The 27,997-nt window shown below is 40.6% G+C and overlaps 1 protein-coding gene across 2 annotated transcripts; it reads right to left on the bottom strand.

The window, feature by feature from the left end:
* Positions 1 to 27,617, bottom strand: pxylp1 (2-phosphoxylose phosphatase 1). 2 transcript variants are annotated; one of them, XM_023290976.3, is made up of 6 exons: positions 27,504 to 27,617; positions 24,083 to 24,223; positions 11,943 to 12,131; positions 10,599 to 10,725; positions 2,085 to 2,224; positions 1 to 1,869 (listed from the first exon to the last, which is right to left on the bottom strand). In XM_023290976.3, the coding sequence occupies exons 2-6, from the start codon at positions 24,189 to 24,191 to the stop codon at positions 842 to 844; spliced, it is 1,593 nt and encodes a 530-aa protein (XP_023146744.1). In that variant the 5' UTR covers positions 24,192 to 24,223; positions 27,504 to 27,617; the 3' UTR covers positions 1 to 841. The 2 variants fall into 2 exon arrangements, with proteins under 2 accessions (XP_023146744.1, XP_023146745.1); XM_023290977.3 differs by lacking the exons at positions 24,083 to 24,223; positions 27,504 to 27,617 and adding an exon at positions 15,501 to 15,658.
* Between the last annotated feature and the right edge of the window lie 380 nt (positions 27,618 to 27,997).

Below are 27,997 nucleotides of genomic sequence, written 5' to 3'. Positions count from 1 at the left end.
TGAAAACATCTAAGCATTTATTTTATTGCATGTGTGCATTACAGTATAAATACCTTTATTAAAATCAGTAGCAAAAACAAAGTGGAATATAATGGCAGGAATACTATAAATACAGATGTACTGTAGATGTAAATGAATGTAAGTGGAAAAGAAAACAAGTGTCACTTTCAAAGTACCACAGTCAATTTTAATACAGCAAAGAATAAAAAGATCCATATCAATGTGTCAAATCCTTACCGTTAAAAAGGTAGGCTACTGTAATCATTACCATTTAAACTTCAAAGAAATACTAAGTGACTAATGACTTAGTCATATTGAGTATTGTGGCCCAAACCAGCCCAATGTGTATTTTCATTGAAAAAATGTATTATACTCAAAATATTTCCCAGGAATGAATAATCCAGCATGTTATTTCAAGCTTCAACATTCCCCTTTCTTGGAGGCATTCAAAAATAATGAAGTTTTACAATTCCATGGTATAATGGAATGTAGTAATAAAGTGGCGAAGTGCCGTACAACTTCCCATGAAGTACATATGTATTACAGATATACGCAAGAAAAGATACAATACTCCAAAAATTAAAAGAAGAGGTTTGTGGGAAGGTTAAAAACAGAACAGCTCTGATCAAGATGTTATGTACAGTATTACATGTGTTTGCTGCTCACTTTGTGCTCAGGAATGTCAAGTACTATTTTTAAAATATGAGGAACTGTAAGACTATGAGCAGCATAAAAATGCACCCTCTTCAAAAGTGGAAAACAACCAGAAAACAAAGGGAGTACAACCATCTGCCAACTCTGCGTCCTTACCCAATCACCCTCCTCTCCATCTGTCCATCTGTCAACCAGGGCGCCTGTAGCAGGCCTCCTTGTAGGAGGTAGCATTGACAACGCTGAACATGTCTTTTCTAACAAAAGACAGGAAGTTTTTCAGAGGGCAGAGTGGCTGGCTGGTGTGGCGGTCGTGGGATCGACAGAAGGTGGTGTGAAATGTTACATCCTCACCGTTGTAAAGCACTCTGATGAACAGTTCCCCGTCTTTTGTCTTGGACTTCTCACCTTTTCCAGCTTTCTTTTTTGCCTGCCCTTGTGTCACTGGTGGGCTCTTCCACAATTCAAAGACTATTCTTGCTGCAAACCGTGGGAACCTGGCCTCCTCCAGTCCCAGTGCGCTCAGCAATGGGGCCACGGTGACGTCGTGGGCTGAAGCGAGGGTGAAGACCTCCTCGCCCCCTGCTCGAGGTTGTCGACCAGCCTCGCTGGCCTTAGCAACCCGCTCCATCTTGGTGGCAGTTCGATTGAGGTAGGGGTACATGGCCAGGATGGCGTACTTACGATACAGCCCCATCCGTCTCCTGTCCACCTCGTCATCCAGCTGCTGCCGACGAATTACAGCAAACTGTGCCATAGTCAGACATCCACCGGAGCCAGTGTCTCCCATGGGAACACATGGGAATGAAAGGTCATGGCACAGGTGGCACAACAGGGAGTCTATAGGGTTTGCAGCTCGGAGCTGGCGGGTGAGAACACCCAAAGTGCGTGCCATATCGACGTACGTCTTCTCTAGCTCGGTATCGGTCACTCTGAACCGATACTGCCTCCTCTGCTCCTCCTCCAGGTACCTGTTCCTGGCAGGGCAGTCACAGGCTGAGCCACAGAACAGCGTGCTCCACTGGTGACGTACGGTTAGTCTTGTCCAATCAAAGTCTGGGATGAAGCCGTAGAGGAAGGCCAGTCCGCTCTGAAGAGTGCGGCTCTTACCTGTGGTCTCCACCCAAAGCTGGCGGGGTGACCAATCAGAAGGAAGGAGATTGTGGCGTTTGTAGGCATGGTGAAGGAGCTGCCCATTGCGAAGGTGCTGCACGACACCTGGAAAAGGATGGAAACAAGAAGGTATGACTCATTTATATTTGATTACACTGAAAGCCAAAAAGGACAAATGACTTCTACTGCATGAAGGAACACATTTAATCAATTAATACTAAACTTGTTGGGAAAAAAATAGCTGATGTGAATCAAATGGGTATAAATTATCATGTATTAATGTCTTTGATTCAGAGTGCAAAAAAAGTGTGTCCTAGTACCTGTCTGTGTGAGTTCTCCCATCTCACAGGCACTGTGGTTGGGCAGACGGGGAACAGAGCTCAGTGGTGACTCCCAGTGGCCACGACTCCCTTGGCCCATGTGACTGATGAAGGAGTTCAGCAGAGGGTGGGAAGGCTTCCTGAGGATGGAGAGGGATGACAAGAGGAAAGATGTAATCCAAGAGTGTACGTTATTTTGAGAAAACTACACAGCTACTGTAAGTTTAAACTCATGGCTGCTCATTTATGCTATTCTGAACTATTCATTAAATGGATGCTGCAGCTTAAGCAGTAGCTGTAATGTTACACCATGGTAGAAGCAGAATGATCCACTTCTGCTCAAGGTATTACAGCAAATTAAACCATGCAGGGGCAAATATTTTCAGAAGCATTTGAAATGTCTTTGAACATTTTTACTGCTGACACTAGAAAACTTGCTATTAAACCCACAGTTTGCCTTTCAGAGGCAGTTACAGCATGGGTCTCTTTCTCACCCTTTAAGCTTGTGTGTTCTTGTCTTTGAGTCTTCTAAGTAAATAAAATAGGATGTTTCTGTATTCTGTTTTAGTCACTTAACAGCTCATCATATCTGGTCTTCACTCAATCAGATTATAAGTACGTAATAGCACATAATAATAATAGGAATCTTGGAGGGGAACTAATCAACGGAATTAATTAATGGAAATTGTAATATTTTAGTGTACCCACAATCCTTTCACCATGTTAAGAAAATCTGTAATATGCTCATGTGTAAGCAATCAAGTGATGGTTGAGTGATGGCTTTCATTTAGTTTTTCAGTTTTTATTGTCCTTATATAGGGCATGGCGGCTCACCATCACCCTGACATGGCTTACTCCACTAGCTGGAATTACATAAAATTATATTATTAATTATATACAATATGTAAGTATTTTGCCATAAACTCTGGGGAACTGGGCAGTTTGCTCTATTTTTAAAACTGAAAAAAGCTTCACAATAGATTGCTCAAAAAATTCTAAACACATTATCCTTGAGAGTCCCTCCCTAGTCAACTAAACCCCTAAAAACTTGTTGTGTATCAAAATTACATATTATATTTAATATTACATTACATATCATATATCATATTACACATACGTTTTTCTATCAAGAAGTTCCTTAAATGCAACCATGTACCACTGCCATCTTTAGAATGCCTGGATCTATGAAGTCCATTACTACACAAAGTTCCACCGTGCAAGTTGACAAGTTTGGTTCTTTAAGGTTTGTTACATATGAAACCCCCGAAGTTTGTGTCTCTCTTTTTGAGTCACTGGTACACTGTTCAGTGTTGCTGCATGTGGCCGTCGTTCCCCAAATCTACCACCAGGTGTCTCTCTAACCCAACACTGCGCCACAGCAGCACTGCTCAGTATGTGTGGGAGGGAATATGGGAGATGGAGATATAAAAAGATGAAAGAATTTGTTGCCTTGGGACACACACACATACACACATGCGAGCACCAGCATACACTCATGCACAGAAGCTCCCAGGGACGGGGGCAGCAAAAGGCAGCAGTCGGTGATCTAGTAGATTAGAGATGATTGAAGATTACAGTTCAATATAACAAATCTGTGGGAGCTGCAGCTCAGCTCACCCAGATTAAAGAGGGGCGCACACACACACTGTTTCCATAGTGATAATGGAGTGGTTCAGGAAAAGCTGTAAAAAAACGACCTGCTGTCATTACCCTTAAATCAAGCTTGCGATTGTTGTAACTGACCGAGCACAGTAAAACCTAATCTGGCATCAACAGCCACCAGCTACACTGCAGGATAATTACATGGAGACCAAGGACAGTTTCCCCTTTTTTCTCAAAATAAAAACCTCAAAGCACTAGTCCACATTTCTAAAGGCATTTGTTTCCTTTTGCTGTCACATTACATCAGCAGTTGTTGTCATCTAACCACTCGCCTCTATGGATGTAATATATGCAGTACAATGCAAATGGGAGTGCCAAAATAAAGGAGATATTGTGCCCACCAGTACTCCATTCTGCTCTGTCATCAGCAGATCAGCTTGCTGTGGGGAGTTTGGGACAATTTAAATTTAATTGGCTGCACTGGGAGACTGGATGTCAGCGGATGGGGACACCAGTGTGGACAAAGAGCCAGCCAGGCTGTCTATTAGGCTGATTGTTGCTAACCAAAGATTACAGAGCCCAATTACATTAAGCAGGGATTATTATCACTGGATAGAACGGGCGAAAGATTAGTGAGGAGGGAGGAAGGGATGGAGAGATGATGGAGGAGAGGTAGTATGACTGAGGAGAAGGAATAAACAAAAGGGAATGAGAGGACGTGGACTAGACCGGGAGGACAGTGTAAGACAAAAGAAAGTGCATGGGAGGACTGATCAATGAAGAGACAACACTAACAAAGACGGTATTGGTAGAAGAAGACGAGGATGTAAGAGAGAGGAGATGTTCCCTGCAGAAAAGAGCTCAGTTAACCGCAGACGGAGACAGTGGGTCGGCAAGCTGGTGCCAGGCTACACACACACACACACACACATACACATACACGCGCACACACACACACACACACACACACACACACACACACACACACACACACACACACACACACACACACACACACACACAGTCATGTTTTCCTGACTTCAGAGGGCATTGCATTGACTTCCATTCGTTTCCTGAAGACTTTAAATATAACTACTACTTGCCCACTCCTTAACCTATAATTTGATGAGTTACATTATGTGGACTTGCTATTTGTCTGCATAAGAAAAAGACACATCCCAATAATGAGACTGCATAAACAAATTTAAGTCCCCACAACACAAGCAACACACACACTAGCCACACACACACTAGCCACACACACACACTAGCCACACACACACACACACACACACACACACACACACACACACACACACACACACACACACACACACACACACACACACACACACACACGCGACTGAGCTCTTTGTAGGATCCAGCCCTGGGCATATGCTAGTTCAGATCCCTGTAATTACACTGTTGCCTGAATGAAAACAGAAATAGTGACATTATTAACATGGCAAACAGAAACATGAAGTAGGCTCTCCATGCAAAGCAGGCACATTCAAAGCACAAATAATCCAAACACACTTTGCAGCTCAACTCATGCTGTTCCAGCATGATGGCTGAGCTATGTCCACCTTTTTGAGCTCCCACTCTCTCTTTTTATTACAGTTTTCTGCCATCTTAGAACTTGACTTTTAAAAAAGGGAAGGAGCTACACAAGAATAAAATCTGAGATGTTATAAGGGATAGATTTGTCATTTGAGGAATCCGAAATGCACATCCATGGAAGAATTCCGTAACGCCAAAGATAATAGTTGTATGACACATCCTGTCCCTACTTCAAAACATCCAGTTGTAAAAGTCAAACCGGTAAATATCCAGCCAGTCATAGGGCCTGTTGTTGTTAGCCCAAAATTATTGCCTGGACATTACCAAGATGGCTGCCAAGTGGCAAGACTTGCCCATTTGAATTTTGCTAAGAGTCTGCAGCCATGTTAACAGTTCTGACAGGCTGTGCTAGACCTACATGCTAATTTGAATATGCAAATACATTCAAAGCAAGTGCATTACCATCCACCTGTTTTTAAGACAGACTGTACAGTATAAGGATGGATGACACCTCGCCAGAAGAGAAACCAAAATAGCTCAGAAATGGGTGCTGCCATGTGGCGCCAGTACTGTCATTTGCAACCAGGGTGTGTGCAGTTGTGACTCGGAGTGGAGATGTAAGGCAAAAGGAAGCACAAGAGCATAACCAGTCAATAACCAACTGGCAGCTAGTAATATGTTTTATCTTGAAAATGATCTGGTGTGCAGTGAGCATCCCCGATGTCACAAGACAGTACAGGACAGTCAAGATTGCAGCAGCAGGACTGTGTAGAGTTCAGTGATGTGTGGTCACATTTGGGCTGGACAGCAGTTGACACTTCTACACTGTGCCTGCATCGCACCAGTCACAATCGTGAAGACCCCTTGATGCAAATGATGTCAGTCGCACAAGGTGGCAAGCACCCATATCCAGCAAATCAAGACTTCCTTTTTGTATAGTTGGAGGACATGGTGATCCATCTTTATATGAAATCTATCTGAAAGCTTTTTCATGCATTTTTAAATTGCAAATTTAAAAACATGAATGCCACAAAAGTCTTGGAGAGATGAGAAACTATAAACTGTGGCAAATGTGTGGCAAGGTGATGACTTGCTCCTTAGATTAAAAAAACACAACTGCAATATTCCCAACACATTTGCCACAGTTTGATGGTTGAAATGTGCTCCTTTATACTAATTATCTCATTATGGTGTCTTCTTCTTCAGTGGTTTAATGCCACCAGACTGGAGAAATACATCTACTACCTATGTATCTTTATATCTTCATTTACCAGTGAATTACAGCACAACCATAGTAGATTAATACATTTATGGCATTCTGATTAATGCAAACTTCACTCTGAAAGCAAAATATTGACCCCATGGCAGTGCTAGAGGATTTTTTTTTTCTGTGAACCACAAATGTCTACTCAGAATTCTATGGCAATGCAAGTTGTTGAAATATTTCAGTGAGGCACAAAGCCCTCAACTGAGAGACTAACACTGAATACACTGCTGATAAAAAATGAATATACGATCATCACGGACACATCATTAAAATGGGAATAAAAGGAGCCAAAGTTGACAGAAAATGCGAAAATTGACAATTAACGAGGGATGATGGAGAATTGCTAGGTTTTAAACAATAAAAATTACCATACAAATTGATGCTACAACTAACACTATATGAGCTTAAACATTTTAATTGCTCATTATAATTTTGAACTGTGCCCTGCAGAATATTTTATTTCACAAAGTGACGCTTCATGTGTAAGGATGTAAAATGTGGAACTCATTTTACTATCAAACCGAAACAAGCCTTATGCGGTAGCCGTTCAGTGCAGAGACCTTTAAATAACCTGCACTCTGGTGGATGAGGCGTTTATCAGTAAAGTCAGCATGTGTTGACAACCTGTATATTCTCTGCTTATCAGGTAAGGCTTTGCACATGTTGGACTTCATTATATTCTGTGGTTTTCTTTGGCAGTGTGATGAGACCCTTGAAGTTATGAACACAAAGAGAGGTGGATAATATTCACACTTGACTGTTCCTGTTCTTCTAAAGTGCTATTACTGGCTGTTATGTAACCATAAAGACTGATCATTAACCAGACTGACAGTTTGTACAAGCTGATATGAACTGAACATTCAATACTAAGAGTCTACAACCATGTTGGTAGGTCTTTGAGGCTGTATGTAGGTCCAATGGTAAAAACACAATACAAAAACAATGCTAAAGCTTTGTTTCCACATAGCTCAGTGTACGTAGGCGAGTCAGCTGGAACTCCATTCATTCCTATCCAAGCCTTTGTAATCTCCATTGTGTTTGCAAAAGTCTTGCTCATGCTTTTTTTTTTTTCCCAGTCTGGAATTTATGTGCGCACAAGTGAACTTTTTGGACCCCACACTGTGTCCCAGGAGGGTTGAAAAACTAATCGGCAAACATGTTAACAGATGATTTAGTTGCTTAAATATGCTGACGGTCAAACAGTAAGAAAGTATGATTAAAAAGAGACTAGTTTAGCTGGTTTAGCACATGGCAGCTGTGTAACGTACAGAGAGCATGCATTATGGTTTATATGTCTTGTACTAAAATATCTAACAACCTGGCTCTACACCTGACAGGATAACCTCCTCTCTTATTTATCACATTGAATTATGGGTCCCGTTTTTGTCACGGGTATGCTCCAGGATATTACATGAAATCAGGCGGTAAAAAACTTAAGATTAGTCCCACTCGCATGACTGCAGCGAAGTTTCCATCCATTTGTAAAGAACTGCATTTCCCTTGTTGAACTCTAGGGGGCATAGTCTATAAATTATATGGCATTCTGGACACCAAACAAAGCTGCATGGAAATTAAGTGTAATGTTTGTAATGTTCACTATGTCACAGAAGTTTCATAAAATTAGCTTTAAACACAAAGTATTTAACATTTCTACACCAAACCAAAAAATTACCGGACAAAAGAACAACAAGAAACTTCGATCTGAGGATGATTCTGGATATAAAGCCAAGACCAAAGTCATGGACTGATGGACAGATCAATATTAGCATTCCTTAAGTGGAATCACTATCTGGCTAAATAAATTAAACAGCCAAATAATACTAGAATTTAAAATTCAAAATTACTGAATTTGCCATGTAACATTTATAAATCATTTATCATCAAGCCATAAAAAGATGCAGGAAAAATGTCCCTGAATGATGAAACTGAGTCGCTAATGCCCTTTCTGCTTTGTTTTTGTATTATTCTTCAGAATGGCAAATGGAGGCTTCATCCCGTAATACAAAAAATTTGTTTTACTACTGAGCCAGAGGAAAACCTTTTGCAGCACCAGCTTGGTTCACAAACAATATACTATGTTGGAATATTCCAGCTAGAAATGACAACAGAATGAGCTAAGGGAAGAAATGCTTGCTCCATGGCACATTAGTTTTTTATATTCCCTTTTAGGTTCTCACATAAAAATAAAAAGCATTGAAGCAGCTCAACCTCTGTCATAAGAGGCTTGTGTCCTGGATGACCTCCTTTCAAGCTTATAATCAAGGATATGGAAAATATCTAATATCCAAATGTACATTGCATATCGGCCGCAACCTCCTAATCTGAAATGCAACAGTACATACACCGTGCCAGGTTGAGAGATTAGAGTGTGTCTTGTGCTCTGTCCAGATGTGCAAAGCTGATGTGCAAGCAGTCATTGGCTTAATCTGAACCCAGGTACAGAAGCCAAAAACAGGGATTTATTTACCATATGATCAAAATAAATCATCCAAGAGGATGTGGGCGCACACATCAAAAACCATCTGACCAAACTACAGATGCTGGATTTACAAATAAAATGTTTGTTTTCATAGCACATGTGTATCCACACATGCAGCATTTGCATAAAATCAAGTAGGTGTAAACACACAGAAGCTGGATGTCAAAGTGCTGATTTAAGACTTCTTCTGAGGCTCATGTACAGAGGCAAGCTGGCTTTTAATAACTTCCTATCAGGAACTCTCATCTAGGCCTCTTGAACAAGCAGCAGAGCCTGTGTGAGCACAGACGCTTTAAAGGAACAACTGAGGGGAAGTGATACAGCTCAGAGAGCTGAGCATAATGAATGGAGATGATATTAATATGAGTGTGTATGTATTTTCCTCCCACATTTTTGTGGGGAGTTTCAGCAACGGCAGCCTTACCAGAGCTGCTCACTGAGGATGTTGCTCAAATCAAGCAAGATAAAACTGTCAAGAACTCTGCCCCAACAGACCACACACACGTTAACGTGTTTGTGATTATGAGTGTGTATCCATCTGCACCACAGCACAGCAGAGCAGATGCAGAAAACCAAACCCACCCGCTATCGCTGACAAATAGAACGACTCTGGGAAACCAAATGATTGTTCAAGTGCATCTTCTACAGTATTCAGAATCAGATGCTGATTTACAGAACCTGAATTAATGGCTGTAGGGCTTCATAAACACTACAAAAAAGAGCTATATTCTCTTTAACACATTGAGCTCATTTTCTTACAGCCACTACCTAGCCAGAAGTCTTTTTTTTAGGAGAATATCAAAGGCGGTCTCTGTAAATGGTGTCTCACTCTCAGGTCTTCTTGTTAGGCGTTACACAGATGCTGGTGGAGCTCCTGCCAGGAAGAGAGTCACTGCTTGGGAAAGCAGCTGGTGGCATTTTATGCCCTTTAGTCTGACCTGGTTTAATTAAAACCATGCATAAATCTTTACATTCAGACTCCAGAAACCAATGAAATGTCTTTTGTTTAGCTATTCATTTTCTTTCTTGTAAATCAATCCCGTAAACACTCCTTCATGTGGATTATAGCTAGTTCTTGTGTGGCGTAATTCTGCTTAATTGGCTCTTTTTATATGTCATTTGTACACCCCCCTTTTTCTCAAACATGCTGTTAGATTGCCAAATTAACAAATAGTTTCTGGCTGTGGCTCACTTGCATCCTTTGCCCCAGTGAAATACATTACCAGTCAAAAGTTTGGACACACCTTCTAATTCAATCCTTTTTATTTATTTGTATTATTTTCTACATTGTAAATTAATACTGAAGATTAACACTTTTGTGTTTACAACACAATTCCATATGTATTATTTTATAGTTTTGATGTCTTCAGTATTAATCTACAATGCAGAAAATTATTAATTATCAAATAAAAACCATTGAAAGAGAAGATGTGTCCAAACTTTTGACTGGTAGTGTACAGTAATAAATTAAATGAAATTCTGACCAAAAGAAAGACCCAGAACACCACAGCCTTCCACAGTGTTATACTGGGGAACTTCTACATACATGTCTAAAATGCTGTATGTTGCACTTCAATAATATTTTTCATCAGAAATATGTGTGTACCTGCTGGTGGAGAGGGTGCAGTCAATGGAAGGTCGCTTGGTTTTGGGAATGGAATAAAGTGGATAACGGTCACCATGGCGAATCATCACCTGGACAGACAGCAGCTTGTAGTCAGCAGGACTGTGACCTGTCAAAGGAGACTCATGAGCATTTTTTTCAATGTAAGAAGTGACTTCAAATGTGGTATTTTACTAATGTTATTACTTTCACAAAAATTAAAGCTGATTTGTCTATTTTATTTGCAACAACGATCAATCAATTTACTATGTGTAATGTGTGACTGATCGGTCAACGTTTATCAGCTGACTCTGCGGTTTCTCTCACCACTAAAGAGCTTTGTACTGTCTTTCAGCAGCATGTTTTGGTCCAACATTTTCGTGTTTGGGTTCTCTTTGCTCTCATCAACAGAGAGATAGTTCCATTGGTAAAGCTCTGATAAATCCGCTGTTCACTACCAGACCAGGACCAAACTTCCCACAGGCGAAGTTAGTTTCTAACTGACAAACATAGTGAAAAGCAATTGGTAGAGACAAAAATTAGTGCAAAAAGGTGAGTAAATGTTATACTTCCATGACACCCAACGAATGCTGATGTTTATCTGTATCAGCTGAATGTGTAAGTAAGCAAATGCAGTGTTCTGTCTATACTTTTGTTTTACACCATTTGAAAGCAAATGTTTAATTAACTAATCTTGCAGCCGTGACACTTGAAGCAGCAGCACAAGATATATCAAGCTAATTTGAACATTGTGAGTACATGAGCTGTGTGTGCATGCCTTTAAAAGTCATTTCAGAAGACAGGAGAAACGGGAAAATGAGCACACCCTGAGGAAAACAACAATGGTTAAAAAAAAATACTTGTTCGAGATTGATTTTCAATAAATTCTAATCTTAATGTAAAAGACCAAATGGATTTTTTTTTCGGTGACAAATCTGCCACCCAGAGATAAATAGAGTAAAGTTCAATTAGCGGTTGCTTGTATAACTTGTCTCGAGCGGTGAAGGATATTTGTATTGTCGCCTCAGGCTAAAAACAGGGCGACATGCTGCTGTGCTGTAGAGAGAGAAAGAGCATTGCGGCGTTATGGATGATGCAATCTAGTGGAAATGACTTTCCCAAAATTAACACATCCCTCGAGCCCTGACACACTAACGTTGACATTATTAAGTATTTATACGCTGTCCATCAAATCTACTTCTGACTCTGGCAATGAGAGAACTGGTCTAACAAGTCCATCTCTGAAATAGATGCAACCAACTTCCCAATCATATACAGTATTTCATCCACAGGCTTCTTGCAGTCTTTGGGTAAATTATATTTGATGTGTCAGTGCATAGGTCTCACCTTCCCAGGCCTGTTCGGTACGGTTGGGAGTGTTGCAGTAGCCATAAGCCTCGGATATGGGATTGGGCTCCTCACTGTGAGGCACTGGGAACACTCGCTTTCTGCTCTTCCCCAGAGCCGCCGCGACGACTCTATCTGCAGCCTGGAAGGGCCGCTCCTCCACGATGGGAGTGGTGGGGATCAGGTTCACTGTAGATGAAGGTAATGACATAAGCAGAGGTATAAGGAGAGTGGAAAAAAGGGATAAAGAGAGTAAGAGAAGAAGCCAAGTGAATGAAGAAAGCAAACAGAGGAAAACAATTCCAGCTCTGAAACACAACAGTCTGCAGCCTCACTGTCTGCAGGCAGCCATTGATGACTGGCTGGCTGGTACGTGGTACTTCCAGCCTTACCACTTTCTCCTCTGCCTCTTTTGAAAGTGCTCTACAGCAGCAACATACAGCCACTAAATAAGAAAGATGTAGTCATTTCTTCTTCAACAGACCATTACCTTGAATGAAGACCATGAGCAAAGTTGTTAAAGTACTCTGACCTGAACCCAAATAGGTAACAGGCTCCAATTTGCATGCATAGCTACAAAGGTGGGATATAAAACCTGCTGACTGCACAGGTTTTAAACAATTTCAAGATAATGATACATACGGGAAACGGGAAAATGAAAAGTCAAAACACCACAGGACTCTAGAGTGCCACCATTCTGGTCACACATGCAACCAAAAATCTATGCGACTACATATTTTCACTGGTCACAAGGGTGTACAAGACATTTAGCATGTCTGTGTGTGTCACTGGGTAGCCCACACAGAGAGATAAAAGCATATCGTTTCAACTCGGGTAAATCTGACATTTCAACAGCGTATATCACTATTTTCAAAGTAAATTTTGGTGACACACCTGCCTGAGTTGCTGCACTGCAGTAGCTGAGGGGGGACTAGAGGCTTCATTTTGCACAGCTGCCTCGAAGCATCTACCAATGCATGTATGGAGCATCAGTAAATTGTAGCAATTAAAGATGTATCTCAGACTTCTAACAAACATTAGTAAATTGTAACATCTACCTACAATTTGCAAGTGAGATGTTTCAGGGATATCTTAAAATTTTGGCTTTGGAAAACAACCCGAGTTCTCTCCGCCTCTAAACTGAGCAAGTGTCTGCGTACACATTGGTCCTGCTGCACCATCCACCACCACCAAATTCTCAAGATGTGGGAAACAGGATGAAACGGCCAACATTATGCACTGCTTTTATTGAAAAGAGTGCAGGCGAAGCATAGCTGTGATCAGTGCTTTTGCTGAGCAGTGAAATGTTTTTTAAAAAGTGCTGTAAGAGGTGCATGGCCAGCAGAGTAGCCCCCCTTCCCTGCAGCATTTCAGTGCCAGGCAGCAGCAAACTAAAGCAGTGAGGAGGCAGAAATGATAATAAAATTTAACACTGCTTATAACATAGCCAGAAACAAGCTCTGCACCAACTGATGGTGTAGCAGACGAGCTACACATTAGAAAATGAATTCCATCTCAGTTCATCTCCATATCAACAGCTTTGCACCCCAAAACCCCTCACAGTCGCCACCATGTTGCCTAGACACTGGTGACCTTTGAACCCTGGGAGAAATGGTCCAGTAAGAGCAGAGGTGTTGTGGGAACCGGAAGGACCATTGACAAAGATCCAACTGTGATGAAAAAGAAGCTTGTGTGCCTTTTTGGCAAGTCGAACATCCAAATCCCACTTATGTCTCACACACACACACACACACATCGAAAATCCAAGCTGACCAGTGAACTGTGCAAATATTACATCCTGCTGCAGAGAAAGAAAGAGAGGCCCACTGCCTGTCTGATCATAAAACACAAAGAGCTAATGGGTTCTCATTTCTATAACAACCCTCAGACTTAAATCACAGACTCTGAATGCAAAGTATAGAGGGTACACTGTTACACCCTGTCTTTCACTCTTACTCATACAGTCACACGTACAGATTTCCACTCACTCTTCACTCCAGCAGAGCTCAAAGTCCCTACATTTTGTGCAAATATGCACTTATGTTTGCTCTACACACACAGCAATTTACGTGTTGTTTAATATTGCCTTTTTGCTGCCTTTATGTATCATCTTAATGCCTTAATGTTTTATGCAAAGCCCTTCGAATCGCCTTGCCTTGAAATGTACTATACAAATAAACTTGCCTTGACTTGCAAATTTTCTCCAAGGATCATGTTTTTATTTGTTTAACTGTCACACGCATTATCTGAGATTGTGCTCAACAAAGCTTGACAAAACCCTGTGGGAATGATGCTGACTCTGATTTACACTGTCCTATATTGGGAGGACATAAAGTATCCTTTTGGACCATCAATGTGCCAAACATTTAGTGCTTCACACTTCTCAAATGAGGGCATCAGCTGCTTCTGTCTGTTTTAAATCATTGAAAATGTATCATTGCTGGGCTGGACGAGGAAAACCACCAATCTGAAGACATCAGTCAGTTTCTGGGAAACTACGCCATTAGAGGCTAAATTAATTGTAAAAACTGATCAACAGTTAAATCTGGAGCTGAAATAATTAGTCGAATAACGAATTAGCAGATCATTAGTCATTTTCTAAGCAAAACTACTTAACATTTAATAGCTCCATCTGCACAAATGATATGATTTTCTGCTTATTCTTGTCTCAAATTTTACTACACGTATCATCAAACAACCAATATAAAGATCTTAATGATCAAAAATGAAGCAATAGTTGCTGCCCAAAACAGTGATTGGGATTCTATGACTTCTTTTACATGCCTTCGAAAAACTTGCAAATGGTTCTGCTAAGTGTACTATAGTGCTAAATGAGTTGTTTTGAGAAAGAAATATGAGCAAAGCTTCTGGGAGAATCTTGACATCAGCATATGAGACAAAATGTTCAGCATTTACTGTAAAGCAGCTGTCTAACTGAAGGCAGCCTAGATCTAAAGGATGCAGGTTTTCCCAGCCACATCTCTCTTCTCTCTCTTCAAGAGCGAGACACTATTATCCCATTTCATCTAAGGAGTTGACACATTTGAAGCACAAGCTGTCAATATAATAGGGAAACTGCCCTTCTATTGATGCATATTATGTTGTAAGAGTAGTAGTACATGGATACCGGTAAGATGACTCCATTAATGACTTTTCATAAAACATTTTAAACAGTTTAAATGAGAGTGGAGAACACACAAGACAGAAACTTCATCCACTAGACACAGAGACATTTAAAGTATATATATGTATGTTATCTCTCTACATGGTTTTTGCATGCTGTTTCAAAAATGAGCAAAGCCAACCAGGATTTTGTTGTATACTGGCAACACAATGACAATACAGCATCGTATCAAATCTTTTCAAAAGTCCTACAAAGCCCAAATCCTGCCAAACTTAGTTGAGGTTACTTTTTTATTGCCTCAGCTGGCATCGTTAACCACACCTAGCAAACCAAAGTCAGAAAGCTTTCTAGGTAAATTAGTAGCAAAACTCATGCAGTAAGGTCTTCACTCGAATGTTTTGAAACTGTACATGTAGATATCTGCTTAAACTCACCAGAAATGAGAAAGAAGAGAAGGTGTGCTGCGACAGTGGAGACCATTTTGACGACTGTTCGGCAGCTTTAGGTTCAGCCGCACACACTGGAGCTCATTCATTACCATAACCTGTCCCCCTCCACACTCTGTGCCCCATACACTGCTGCCTCCCCACCTCCCAGCTACCCATCCACACACACATACGCCTGCCTAGACTAACCAAACTTCTGGAGGCCAGCTCAGTCACAGTTGCCCACACAATGGGGCTTTTGTACCTCCCTGCCCAACACTACCAAGTACATACACAGCAACAGAGCACACTGTAGAGCGCACACACTCGTAGGACTTTCCAAATATATGCACTCACGCTACATGTGGCTGCAGTAATAAGCATTTAGGACTTGAATCTGTCTCCAAATTTCCCTTGTAGTCTGGGAGTGCTTTTAACAAAGGTGACAACTCCACCTGACACTGAATGTCACTAATCTCTAAAATGTGAAGGGTTTAACACTCCAAATACATCCTTACACTTCAAACGCGGATGCATACTGACTCACAAACACAGGGCAAAACTAGTTCACCCTGCTAATCTTCTGCTTCTGTGTCGTGTGAGTCCATCATTACACACACACAGACGCAGCTTGATTCTTACCTCAAGGCTGTTCTGCCTCAAACATGCACACAAGCAAATTTGTGTCAGCTATCGCACTGCAGTGATTAGTGGGTGAAAAGGTACTCAGAGAATGTGGCTTAGCTTGAAATTAAGAAGGTGTGTCCACACTTACATTACCTGAATCCTGAGTGGTTTGTAGTGTAAGCACTGTAGTACCAAATCCCAGATGAAAGATGGAGCAAATATTGACACAAAGTATGGAAATGGCTGGCAGCAGCTGCTCACCATTATAGACCTTTCTACATTCAGGCTTTGTGTCTGGTGTACAGCAGTGGTTCCCAACCACCAGCCCACGGACCGGTACCAGGCCGCACAGAGAGAATAAAAATGGTTTATAATTTATTTCTGGCGGAGTCTGCACTGTGTTTTATGTTGAAAAATGACTAGATCGTCTTCCATTCGCTTCTGTCTGTGCTTGTTTTCCGCATTTCATGTTAAAATCTGCCAAAATTACTAAAGAACAAACATCTCTGGAGAGCTTCTAAGCCCTTAATGCCTGAATTTATTTACAATTAAATTTTTTAAAAATTGTGTGTTTTTGCTTTCCAGCTGATGCTACAATAAGTGGAAATTGTTAATTTGTCTATTACACATAGAACAGATATATAATAATAATTAGATATACAATAATTAGGTTCCACTCTGACCAGTCCTACGAGAAACCAGTGTTTGCAAAAGGTTCCGAGGTACGTATTGAATATGCACAAACCGGCATTGGGGGAACGGATATGCTATCTCGGCTGCAGTTTGAATGAAAGTAGTATGTTGCGAATTTGCGACAATAGACGTCAAGGGGCAAAAAGAAGGAGAGATGCTTGATGCTGACACTGAAGAAAAAGTAAGTCAATATTTAGCTATAACAAGTAATTTTATTTGTTCAAAACTCTTTTAAAAACAAAAAAAAAGATCATTACTACTCCTTCAATGAATGCGGCGGAGTTATTTGATGATCAGCGTGCTTTTGTCTGTCTGTTTGTCTGTTAGCAACGTTATTCAACAACGGACTAACGGATTTGGATGAAATTTTCAGGGAAGGTCAGAAATGGCATAAGGACCAAGTGATTAGATTTTGGCAGTGATGTGGCTTATAGTCTAGATCCACGGATTTGTTGAAGATTTCTGTATCACTGCGAGATAGCGGTATGGCGTCACTGTAACTATGACAACAGGTGAACACTACGTCAGCTGCCTGCTGACGATCACGATTGTGATCCTACTACAAATCCACCACTGCGGACTTATGGAGACTTATCCATCAGAAATGATACAAGGAACAATTGATTAAATTGTGGGGGTGTTTCCGAGTCCCATCAATTTCCGCTGCCCGCTACGTATTTTGGTCACGCGATTTGGTATCCATACATAAGGTACACATGCATAACACACACCTGTGCTCAGCGCAAGGTCATTTTTTATTAAAAATTTCGTCCTTCAGAAATGATACAACTGAGCAACATTGGCGGAGAATTGCGCTCTATGAGTGCTTTTGTAGTTTGTCATGTGCGCCATGACCGGTCTGTAGAAAATTGCCTTGCTTGAATCCGGTCCATGGTCCAAAAAAGGCTGGAGACCGCTGGTGTACAGAACTGGGGTAACACTAGAAAACACAGAAAACGGACTGTGGACTTGCAGACAATCCGGAGGGACACTCAATTGTATCTGAGCACAGATTAACATTCTCCTCTGCACATTTAATTAAGCACTAATGCTTGGTAACACAGCACAAGCTAAGGATACACTGATAAGCCCCTGATTGTCCTTAATATAGACTTGAGTCTTTTAATATGGAGCATCTGCAGATTTAAAATTCAGTTTAATTAGCGTTATGCAACACGAGATTGTATAACCAAATTACAGATTTAGTTTTTAATGCACCTTACAAAAAAACATATTATTTAAAGAATAAATACCAAAGTAGCAAAAACAAAACTTTTTTCTTGTATAAGTGTGGAGAATAAATTCAGTAATCTTACAGCATGAGAAAAAAAACTATTTCAAAGTCTGGTAGTACAGCAGTGGACTGTTGCCAGACACAAAGCAGGCTGAACAGGCTGCGGTTGTGGTTGGATATCCTCTGAGTATCCTTTGGGCTTTGTGCAGACGCCTCGTCTCAGTGGTATCACTGACACTCAGTAGATTGGTACCCATGATGTTCTGGCAGGTTTAATCACCCACTGCTGAGCCCTTCTGTCCTGGGCGGTGCACATCCCATGCCAGTTTCTGATGTTTTCAGTTAGAATGCTTTCTGTTGCTCCTCTGTAAAAGTTAACAAGAGTCTGGCACAGAAATTTAGCTTTTTTTCTCCAAAGTTTCTTTATGAAGTACTGTATGCTCAAGTGCAAGAAAGTGAGATTATCTAAAGAGGGATCATTTTGGAATAGCTCTTTGGTCCGCACCAAAGACTGCCTAACTGTGTTAACATCACGACAAACAAACTTAATTAAACAGGCAAATATACCACTGATATTTCAGCTACATCACACAGTTAAGCTGTGAAAGCACCTTTATTGTGGTAGTCTGGGAGTGCGTTAGTCCTAGGATAGACTGGCAGGCTGCCCAGTACCCAGCCTTTTGCCAAACGCATTCTGGGATAAGTTTCAGTTCACAGAACCTGGTATACGATAAGCACACAGAGAAAACACGGATGGAGATACTGAGTATTATCATTTAAATCTCCCAGCTAATATGTCTGAACAGTGCACATTTTATCTACAACAGGCCCCTGTAATAAAGTCATTTTTAGTATGTTTGGCAGCTGAACAACTCGGCATTAGAAAAACACAGGCAGCATCAGTTTGTCTTTAATGGCTATCTATGCTACTTTGAAAAAGTGTTCTATAGTGTTCTGTGCAATATTTCTTGGGAAGGAAAGTCAGTGTTGAAATGTTTGCAAGAAGAACTGAAAAGCTTTTTTTAAGGTATTTTCTCAACACTAGTATAAATACAGTGAAATTCTATCTCATCAATCTGTTGTACTGCAAGTTACTAAACAACCCAAGATCCACGCAGCCAGACACAACACTTTTTGGAGTGACATAGTATGAGCTGGGTTTGAAATTTTGCATTGAGTATGTACATAACACACAGGTGAGAGACCGCTGGATTAAAACCCCTCCTGCACCAACACAAAGATAAGAAGACTACATTTTTTTAAATGAAGTGCTATTGTCTGTCTGCACAAAGCAGCTAAGTTGTATTCAATTTCCTACCAAGGCATATCTTTGGAGAAGAGATGATGAGCAGTTTGGAAATGCCAAGAAGGAGAGTTAATTTCCACATGGCACAAGAAAAGCAGAGGGCCAAGAAAAAATCCTTGAAGCTGATCTAAAGGGACACAGCGATTAGTGATTTCAAAACCTAAACTGAGACACAACAATCAGAGAAACATTCCAGTAAGTTTGGTTTCAGTGGAGTGGCAGACCCTGAAAACTGAATAACATGAAAGGAATGCTGTTGATATGCTGGCTGAAAATTGCTGCAAAGCAATTTTTTCTCGTCCATTTGAAAAAAACTAAAGGTGAAAGGCTGCATGATTAGTATTCAGACACACTGGATGAAAGTGTTGTTAAGTGGAGCTTTAAGTACGGCAGTCGTTCAGCTAGTGGGAAGGGAAACATAAAACAGAATTAGCTATTAAATTATTTTTAGGAATCATGCTGAAAACTAGGCTTCCAACATCGCAACAAGATGTTAATTTTGTTTCTGTTCTCATAGACGTATCTACATTTTGGTTACAGGCCAGAAAGCACACCATCTATGTTGCTGTCAGCACAGAGGCAAACAGTCCAGTTAAACAGACTGCAGGAAACAAGAATGTAAGGAATGCAGAGGGAATAATATGGAAAGTGCTTGGACCTCTGCCTATCAAACACTTAGGGATATTTGGAGGTAGATTATTGTTTCAGAAAAGTTACAGAAATTGAATGTATACTCAACCTCCTGCTTAAAAAATGGAAAAAAGCTTTTAAATTCTTTTAGTTTATCTGCACAGCACTTTGAAGGACGCACATATGGGACTACACTGTAAACTGTCTTCTTTGCCCTGTTTCTTTTATCACAGCGCCTGAGAGTCTAAAACTCACAGACAACCGACCCTTCCATCTCTACTTTTATATCCTCCCATGACATTCTCCTCTCACTGTGAATCTACTGAGCCTCCTGCAGCACTTAACTCCCATCAAGCTCTGCTTCACCTTTTCCTTCACTACTGCTATTTGTCTCAAAATAGATCCCTTTCTCTGTGTTTCAGTCATTTTAACCGTGCTTCCCTGCAGCTGTTCTCTCTGGAGTGCCTCTGAGCTCTGTCATCGCTTTCCTCTGGGAGTCCCCTATGTGTCAGTCAGCGTGGCGATAGCGCCCTTTGCCTTGCTTTGGTTTTAATATGAGGTAGCTTGGAGCCAGAGAGAATCATTTACTCTGCCATCGATCATCATCAGTCACTCAGTGTCTCCTGGTAATGGTCAACAAACACCAATAAACACATGGATGGGCCTTTTCTTTAAAGCAGACAGGGTGTAAGACAGAAGGGCTGCATTGAGTGCAGACAATAAACCAGATGAACAGACAAACGAGTGATAACAGAAAAGTGGAACAAAACAGAAGCTGATCATCTATGAAACATGAGGAGAAAATCCCTTATGCTTTCATCCCATGCTTTTCCAGGATAGTGGCTCAATTCCTTCTCTACGTGTGATGAATAAATGATGACAACAGTCTTTCTCCAACTGCAGCACTGATCAAAAAAATTAAGTTAGGGCCATTTTAAAAGTGATCCACATGAAGAAGTTCCCTTAATTATTAAACCAGCAAATATTTGACTTTCACTGTGATAATAACAATAAAAAAGACCATACCAAATCTCAATGGCAGGCGTGTATGTAAATACCAGCACAGGGTCAGATGGGCAGCTGCCTGTAGGGATTTTACAAAGGCAAGGATTACAGTGCAGAAGATCAGAATGGGATCGATAGCAGGGCATTAATAATAACTTCAAACATGGTGGAGCACAAATTGTCATGTAGGAGAAGAAGAGGGAAGGAGAGGTGACTAGAGTGCATTGGGTGTCCCAAAGTACAAACACTACATAAGCAACAAGAAAGAGAGTGCACTCAGAGAGCGCAGTACTCCGCCAAGGCTGCTCAGTCGTTGTATGATTTCCGATGGAGAAGTCCTGATAATCTGCAGCGGTGGATTTGTAGTAGGATCACAATCATGTGTTCATCAGCAGGAAGCTGACGTAGTGTTCACTTGTTGTCATAGCTACAGTGACGCTGTGCGGATATCTTGCAATGATACAGAAATCTTTAACAAATCTGTCGATCCAGACTATAAGCTGCATCACTGCACAAATCTAATCACTTGGTCCTTGGGTCATTTCTGACCTTCCCTGAAAATTTCATCAAATCCGTTTAGTCCATTTTAGAGTAATGTGCACAGACTGACGGACAAACGTATACCAACCGTCACATAACTCCACCTGTTACTTGGTGGAGTAATAATGCAATAACTCTCCTGACTGATATTGTAATATTAGACTTTACAGGTGTTTTCCTCAAATTGATTATGTAATGCTTTGGTAGATATGACAGCACTATGGTCATTTCTAGAATTTACATTCTCTGTTTAAAATGTAAGAATCATACTGTATATACTTTGGATTTGGAATGAAAGAATGTCTGTTAAGCCCTTTTTGGACATACTGGTAAGATATTTAACATTCATGTATCTTCAATAATCTGTTTAAGCTGTTGCATTCTGTCATTGTGACATAGGTCACTTTTCTTTGAGGCTTGATTCAAACATACCCACCACAGTGACTGACAGAGCAACAGTATGCAGGTGGCATTTGTCATTATTGGAAGATTTAATAGTGCATCAAGTGAAATAATGCATAATAATGCACTGATAAACAAAAGACTACATCTAAATCTGTGGTGTAATAAAATTATTTAACTGTAGCGCATAAACTGTGGCTCTATGGGTGACAGCTCACCTGTCTGATGGAAAGAAAACTCCACAATGTCAGTTTCTATTAGACCCTGATTCATCCTGTCTCCATGTCAGGGAAAACTCATGATTTTAGGTAACTGATACAGTTATTTCTGTTTCATGTACATAAATGTACGCAACGCTCTTACTTTAGGAATGCTCATATGGGTCCCACTGCCGAGTTGAAACCGATAGAGAACTGGTGCTGGGTTTGATCTACGAAGACTGCCACCGCAACTTTAGAGGGAAAGTCACCAGGATGCTGATTCAGACATGAAGCCGACACGATGTGATTCCACTGGATTAATGAAAAGAAGTGCATGTCTGAAAGAAGGTTTAGGATTAAGTGGAGACTAGGGATGAATGATGTCTGGGAAATATAGAATTGCGATTTGTCTGACAGATGTTGTGACTTGATTTGCAACAAAATCTTTTGAAGTCAAGGTTTAGTTCAATATTCAGTGTGTGACACATTTAAAACATGCAATGGAGCATTACCACATGAGATATTATCAAAAGCATGACTGTCACAAGTCGGCAGGAGTGTCAATTACACTGTTTTAACTGTGATTTCAACTTGAAATCGATTAGTTGTTTAGTCCTAGTGCAAGCTTTGAGGACACACTGCACATGGGCAGAAGCATGCAGTATCTCCTTGGGAAACGGCCATGTCATAAGGACCCAGAATTCCAGGTCAGATAAGCTTTTGAGCACAACTGGAGGCCCTAGATGACTGTCTCTTAAACATTCCTCTTCACTCTCTGCACCACAGGTTTCCAACAAAATGCCACTTCATGAAAACAATCACAATTCAACTGAACAACTTTCAGTAACACTTCCCTTGAAAGGGCATACATAAGCATTTGCAACACCTACATACTCACTACAGGACACTTGAAATAAACATATTGTGTCACTTTCAATGTCAAAATGACAACACTGAGAACATTTTACTACATTATTGGTCGATTCATTACATTATTGGGTCTTATTACATTTTTAATCTAGTTAAGGGCAAATTTTATGACAGTTTCAGGCATTACTTGGTACTAAGTGAGACTAATTGCTCTTTTGCCAAGAGGAAACAAAAGTGAAAGCTTTCAGTTCATCATCTTATGCATTTGAGTCTTGATGAGGGGACAGCATGTTCAAACAGCTGATGAAGGACAGTTTAGGGAATTCTGCAGTCCAAAATACCAGCTCTGTAGCATTGAATTCCTCTATAATCCTGCATATGTGTGAGTCTGATTTATGGGAAGGCTAATCCTATATGCTTGTCCAGACACAAGCTTACGATTGCTGTAAACATTTCCGCCCCTTTGGGGTTTTCAGGAACCTGGCACAAAATAGCCTAATCTTAGACATTTTACATCCAAATATGAATTCCCATTTGTTCTGCAAACCCGCCTGCTTCATCACCCCTTGTTTTTCCAATCGCCAGCGAGGCTTACAAATTACATCCAGCGCAGGGCAACTCGTCTCCCTTTACTGAGCAGTGGTTTCCTTGCATTCACGACGGCTGGCAGGGATACACTATGTAGACAATACCTACAGGGGATGCTGAACAATGACTTGATGGAGAAATGACACAATTGTGTACACCTAGGCAATTCACAGCAGATGTGAGAGGGACTCACAGGGGGTTTCAGAGAATCCAGAGAGGCCCGCTGCGAGTGCTGGGGATTTACAGGAAGTCTATAGGGGATTCTGTTTTGTTTTGCTATGAATGGGGCCTTGTAAATAGAAAAGGAATGAGAGGATATGCATATATGAACACAGACACGCATGCAGAACATGTGGACTAGAAGGGCTGAGCAACATTTTTATGGAACGCAGAAATTATTTTTTTAACAGAAATTTGAATATTGGGTCAAAGCTCCAGAGAGAATGAAAATGTAAAGCAGTTGAGTTGAGCACAAAAACACACACGCTGCACTTACAGAACTGGAGGCTCAGACTGAGAATGGCCAGCGCAGCTCCACCCACCACCACCAGGAGGAGGAAGCGGTTACGAGCCAGCATCTTGTCATTTGATTGGTCCCGTTCCATCAGCCATCCAGACAACGGCCCATCCCTGTGGTCTAGACACAGAGTGTGGCGACAAATTTAGAAGTTGCTTGTCCTTTTCTTGATTCATAACCTCATAAGTTTTATTGGTCAAAAAAAGTCTGGAATGTTTTATGGCACTTATCACGGTCATTTTCTCCTGACTAGATCTTTCCTTGTGTTGTATCTACTCTCAGATGTACGCCGCTTTGGATAAAAGCGTCTGCTAAATGAAACTGTAGGAATGTTTGAACAATAGCTAGTCCTACTTACACTGTGGCCAATCCTAATTTGTATTCACCATATTCTTCCCAGTCAAATTATGACCAGCAATATCATGACTAGTCCAAGTTGTTGTTCATGACATTGCTAAAGCGAGGTTTCCTATTGGATATTTGCCCAACCCAACACTTGAACAGTGTGCGTAGAAAAATGGTGGCTGCTGTAGAGGATTAGATAATTAGAAGATGTCATGAATAGAAAGACTTATTCAGCAAAGACTGTATCCAGAATGAGAGCTTTGTTCATTAAGAGAGTTGCAGTTAAAATTCAAAAGAAATTTGGCCTCAGGCTGCTCCGACATGGTGATAAAACAATTTCTTGTACATGGTCACAGTTGCAGTGTCACAAAATGTTTAAAAAGGAAGCTGATTCTGCCTCCAACCTGCAGGTTTTGATGCAGCATAAGTCAGTCAGTGGGGCTGTCAAGCGGACACAAGAGATTAATGAGTGTGAGCTAGCTAACTGTTAGCTAACTAGTTGACCAACGTCTAATAATTCTCACGTCTAGTAATTGTTGACATTGCAGATAAGATTTTCTGCAAGTTAAAATGCAACTCTAGACATCTGAATTGTGTCAGTCCTTTATTTAAATTCTGCAATTAAAACCCATATTAAGTAGCCTCTTGGTAATTAATAAAACTGACTCCCCTTTTCCAATAGTGCTATTTATAATGCTCTACAGCAAACGATGTGACAGATGCAGATTAAAGTTAATATATAATTTAAAGTGTCTTTTGTCGGTTTGGACGTAAGCCCAACTGTCTGACTAATTCAAACTTAATTTAAGATATCTTAAAGAATAGACATGTTGAATTGAAGGGAATTAAAAAATATATTGAACTACAATTATGAATAGTCAGAACTGAACTGTAGATATCTGAAAGTGGAAATACAACTCGTTATAAGTCAGCTTCATGATTCTGCAATTCACATTGTATATATCTGCAGCATAAATGTAGATATCTGCAAGAATAATGATGTGGATATAATCACAATAATGAATAGGAAGAATGTCATTTTGGATATGTAAAATGCGTTGTTTTGTTTTTACCAGGAAGAATGGAATCACAGATATCTTCACTGCCTATCCAGTCTGACTATTAAATGCTAGTACAGCTATTAATAGAAGTTAGGCACTAGGGTGTCTTGTTTTTATGATTGATAGGTTTATGAATGTTTATTTGCAACTGACATTGGATTCTTGGGAAGTCACACTGATTCTGAAAATGTGTGTACTGAATTGGACTGAGTTGTAGCTGGGGAAAAAAAAGATTTTTTTCCACTATTACAGTGCCTGATGAACATGTTAAACAGCAACTCCAATCAGTGCACTGAACTACAGTAACTAACTTCCTTCTGTTTTTAAGAGACTGGTCATCTCACACACTATTTTTGCCTCACGTGTCTCCCTATACTTCCTTGAAATGAGGCCTGCAGTTACAACTGAAACTGAAACAACTGTTAAGAAATACTTAGAATTTAGAAGCTCCCACTGTGTCTGGATGTCGATGGAAAACACGTACAAAAGCACCTCTGAAGTCCTGCAGCAACTACTTCAATTACAACTCTGGTAATGGTGAATTATAATGGTGTGGATGACAGACAATGTCATACCAAGCATTTGTTCTGTGCACCACTTGTCCTGGCACATATACAGTCAGTACGTTTGCAGAGTGGACAGTCAAACATTTTGAGCTGCAAAAAGACGGTCTTTAACCTTTAACATCAGAGATAAACCAAATGCACTAAATGGGACACTCATCTTTTGGACGAAACGATCTGCCTAGATTCTGAAAAAAATCAAAACAAGCCTTTAACATAGCATTAAATGGTCAAATACCTTCTATGACCCCCATCCCCCATAGGACTTTCCAAGATGCCAATAAGAAAGTAGCAGCAAAGAGAGTGTCAGTATGTAATATAACCAAAATGAAAATATGCAGTCATTGATCTCAAACTGTAAAGCCTGAATCACACGTTAATGTTAAATTTCCACGACTCCATCACTGTGCGTACCATTTTCCACCACAAACCTAATGCTCATGCATAAATGCTCTGTGGCAGCAACGGGCTGGAAACCAGAAACACGGGGGAGGAACTCGTTAAAACTGCAGTAAATGTAGCCCTACACAATAAACCCTACCATTAGGTGCTCTAAAAATATTCCCAGCTCGGAACGGTCTAGCCAAGGTACAGTAAAAAGAAGCTTTGGGCGAATATGCCCCTCACTGTGCGCTCCCTAACCTGCAGCTTCAGGACGCGTCACACCAAAGTCCAGTCAAAATGTTGGCAATTTAATGATGCGCTATTTATCAGCGAAGGTAAACGAACAAACAAAACGACTCAATGTTACTATCACTTCTGGGGAACCACTTTTTAGTTCGGCATACGTCCAAACCGACAAAAGACACTTTAAATTATATATTAACTTTAATCTGCATCTGTCACATCGTTTGCTGTAGAGCATTATAAATAGCACTATTGGAAAAGGGGACTCAGTTTTATTAATTACCAAGAGGCTACTTAATACGGGTTTTAATTCCAGAATTTAAATAAAGGACTGACACAATTCAGATGCCTAGAGTTATATTTTAACTTGCAGAAAAACTCATCTGCAATGTCAACAATTACTAGACGTCAGAATTATTAGACGTTGGTCAACTAGTTAGCTAACAGATAGCTAGCTCACACTCATTAATCTCTTGTGTCCGCTTGACAGCCCCACTGACTGACTTATGAAGGAGACTTGCACACACATGTTGCCTGTGCCGTGAATGTTACTGCAACATTACACTTGTCCTAACTTCATTTCTCTCTACTTGTTGCTTCCATGTGCAGAACTCAGGACAAGTTATCGTGTCGATGCGTAGCTTTGTGTTGCTATTCACGGGGCGAGCGACCGAGCCAAGAAATTAAAATGCCACATCAACATTCGCACTCGCTTCAAAAAAAGGTAACCAAACAAACATAAAATGCAAAAAGCCGAAGAACCCTAAATCCTCCACGAACTCGTTTGTCTTGTATTTGTCTTACCTGCAGGAACTGAGACTGTCGGAGCCACGGACAACAGGGTTAAACACTTGAATCCAGCGCTTCGGTTTCTCCGGTACGACCGACTGTCTACAGAGCGGCAGAGAGCGGCGTCAAGCTACACGTGATGCACAGCAGCACATCCGGTTACAGCTGTCAAAACAATTTACAGCGAGTTTCTCAATATGCTACGACATACTCGTAACATATATAACGTATATTGTTAAGTCAACATTTTCAAAAGTTCTATCATCTAAATCAAATTATAATAGCACGACAACTATAGTACACATAAACGATGAAAGGCACGTCAGCGTAAAAAAACAACTTTTAATTTGAAAGTAAAATCCATTCTTTTCCGATACTGCTTCGGATTTCTGTTTGAATTGACAGTAGTGAAAAGCTGCTGTAGCTGTCTGGTTAGTGGACAGTAAACCCAGACAGACTCCAACCTGACTGCTCCATCTGCTGGATCAGCTACAGCAGTACACAAGATG

This window comes from Amphiprion ocellaris, chromosome 7 (genome assembly GCF_022539595.1).
Source record: "Amphiprion ocellaris isolate individual 3 ecotype Okinawa chromosome 7, ASM2253959v1, whole genome shotgun sequence".
NCBI lineage: Eukaryota > Metazoa > Chordata > Actinopteri > Pomacentridae > Amphiprion > Amphiprion ocellaris.
The sequence above is the reverse complement of the archived record's forward strand: the minus strand, read 5'-3'. Positions and strand labels throughout refer to the sequence as shown.

Coding starts and splice junctions, on each gene's coding strand:
- pxylp1 (XM_023290976.3), bottom strand. CDS start 24,191: ATGGAACGGGACCAATCAAATGACAAGATGCTGGCTCGTAACCGCTTC. Junction 10,726..11,942: donor TACCGAACAGGCCTGGGAAG/GTGAGACCTATG, acceptor CTCCTTTGACAG/GTCACAGTCCTGCTGACTAC. Junction 2,225..10,598: donor TGCACCCTCTCCACCAGCAG/GTACACACATAT, acceptor CTCCATCCTCAG/GAAGCCTTCCCACCCTCTGC.